The 2,019-nt window shown below is 33.8% G+C and overlaps 1 protein-coding gene across 1 annotated transcript; it reads left to right on the top strand.

Moving 5' to 3' along the window:
- Positions 1-585: 585 nt before the first annotated feature.
- LOTGIDRAFT_132915 (hypothetical protein) lies at positions 586-963 on the top strand (the record flags this gene model as incomplete). The annotated part of the gene is made up of 1 exon (XM_009067343.1): positions 586-963. A coding segment is annotated over one exon (378 nt), but the record flags the coding sequence as incomplete, so codon positions are not given.
- Between the last annotated feature and the right edge of the window lie 1,056 nt (positions 964-2,019).

The following is a 2,019-nucleotide window of genomic DNA, read 5'->3' as shown; positions in this document are numbered from 1 at the left end:
TGTTAAAACAGTACTCAATACATCAATTGTAGAGTGATATAGAACTACCACAGTTAAAACAGTACTCAATACATCAATTGTAGAGTGATATAGAAATACCACTGTTAAAATAGTACTCAATACAACAATTGTAGAGTGATATAGAACTACCACAGTTAAAACAGTACTCAATACATCAATTGTAGAGGGATATAGAAATACCACAGTTAAAACAGTACTCAATACATCAATTATAGAGTGATATAGAAATATCACAGTTAAAACAGTACTCAATACATCAATTGTAGAGTGATATAGAAATATCACTGTTAAAATAGTGATCAATACATCAATTGTAGAGCTATATAGAAATATAAAAACAGAACAACAATATGTTTTTAGGTTCTGTTTTAATATTTCTTGTTATGACACTATTGAGTCCGCTTATCAACATATACCTTTTTTGGCCAAATTTGATCATTTCATTTTAAATCAGTTTTATGTTCAGTCTATTTGAGGGATGATATTCATGAATATTGTTCTTCGTGTTTACCAGTGAATTGTTTTTACTTCTAGATTTAAGAAACAGTCATTATAACAATGAAAATGAAGCTGAAGGTTCTATTGTTGGTAGAAATTTTAACATTTCTCACCTTTGGTTCGCCCCAGTCTTGTAAACACTATCCAAACAGCACATTCCTTAATTGCTCAGGCCTAGGATTTCTGAACGTACCGAAGAATTTACCTGTGAATACCACAAGACTTGATTTAAGCAGCAATAATATAACGACCTTGTTTAACAATGATTTCAGTGAGCTGACAAACCTTCAATATTTAGATCTTAGTATAAATTTGATATCGTTGATACAAGTGAACGCTTTTAATGGATTACAGACCTTGCAAGAACTTCACTTATTCGGTCACAGATTGAATTATACAAATGAATCATTGCCAGTAGATGTCTTTGAACCGCTCAAGTCTCTTCAAGTATTGATTATGAGATCGGATATGTCTCGATTTCATAAAAACCAACCGCAACTACCACATCAAGCAATCAGTAAACTCGTTGAATTAAAACAGATAAATATTGATACTACACCGAATACAGTGTTTCAATGGGGATTTTCCAACTTGAAAAATCTCACAAGTCTTTCACTTGGAACTACATCCTACAAGATCTATGCGTATGATTGTGCGATCATAGAAATTACCAACGACACGTTTTCTGTATTCCATTCAATTCATATCCTCCAATTGGATCTCAGTGAATGTAATATTCAAACTTTTCACTCTGCTTGTCTGAAGCCTTTACCGTATTTACAGAGGTTCTTCTTCAATGCTGTATACTATTATGGCGGAGGTCTGAATGACATTGTTCAAGCACTGGAAGTATATAAAAACAAAACAATGGAGGTTATCAGTATACAGGGATTTTACTCCAAGACCATAACCACCGGGCGTGGTCATATTTTAGACATGGTTACACTCTCTCAAATCTGTGTATCCACACTTGAAATAACAAACGCAAACATCATTGAAGTAGACTCAGAAGTCCTCCTTACACCACCTTTTCCACTTTTCACAAAGTGTATCCAAAAAGTTAACCGCCTAAGTTTGTCGCCTAGGACAAACTGAAGTCAAAATCTATAAAGGTACTGTAAAACTAACACTCTATTAATACACACCCTTTAATACCCCCCTACCATGGCACTTAACTTCATATCACTTAACATAAACAGAAACCTCAAAAACAAATACCATACAATTACCACAGCATTTAACAACTATCAAATTATCAATCTACAAGAAACATCTGAATTAACACAGCAAGACATCACACAACTTCAATTACACTCCAACTTTAAACTATATACAAACCATGGCAAAAATATCTCAAATGGAGTTACCTCCCTTTTAGCTAACTCAATACAATGTAGGGATTTGACGCCCCAGGCCTTCCTGGAGGGGAGATTCCTACACTTAGAAGTAGAATATCATCAAGAAACTTATCAAGTCATCAACATCTATGGACCTAATGTA

This window comes from Lottia gigantea (genome assembly GCF_000327385.1).
Source record: "Lottia gigantea unplaced genomic scaffold LOTGIsca_81, whole genome shotgun sequence".
In the NCBI taxonomy this organism is placed as follows: Eukaryota; Metazoa; Mollusca; class Gastropoda; family Lottiidae; genus Lottia; species Lottia gigantea.
Note: the sequence above shows the minus strand (reverse complement) of the source record. Positions and strands in the feature narration are given on the sequence as shown.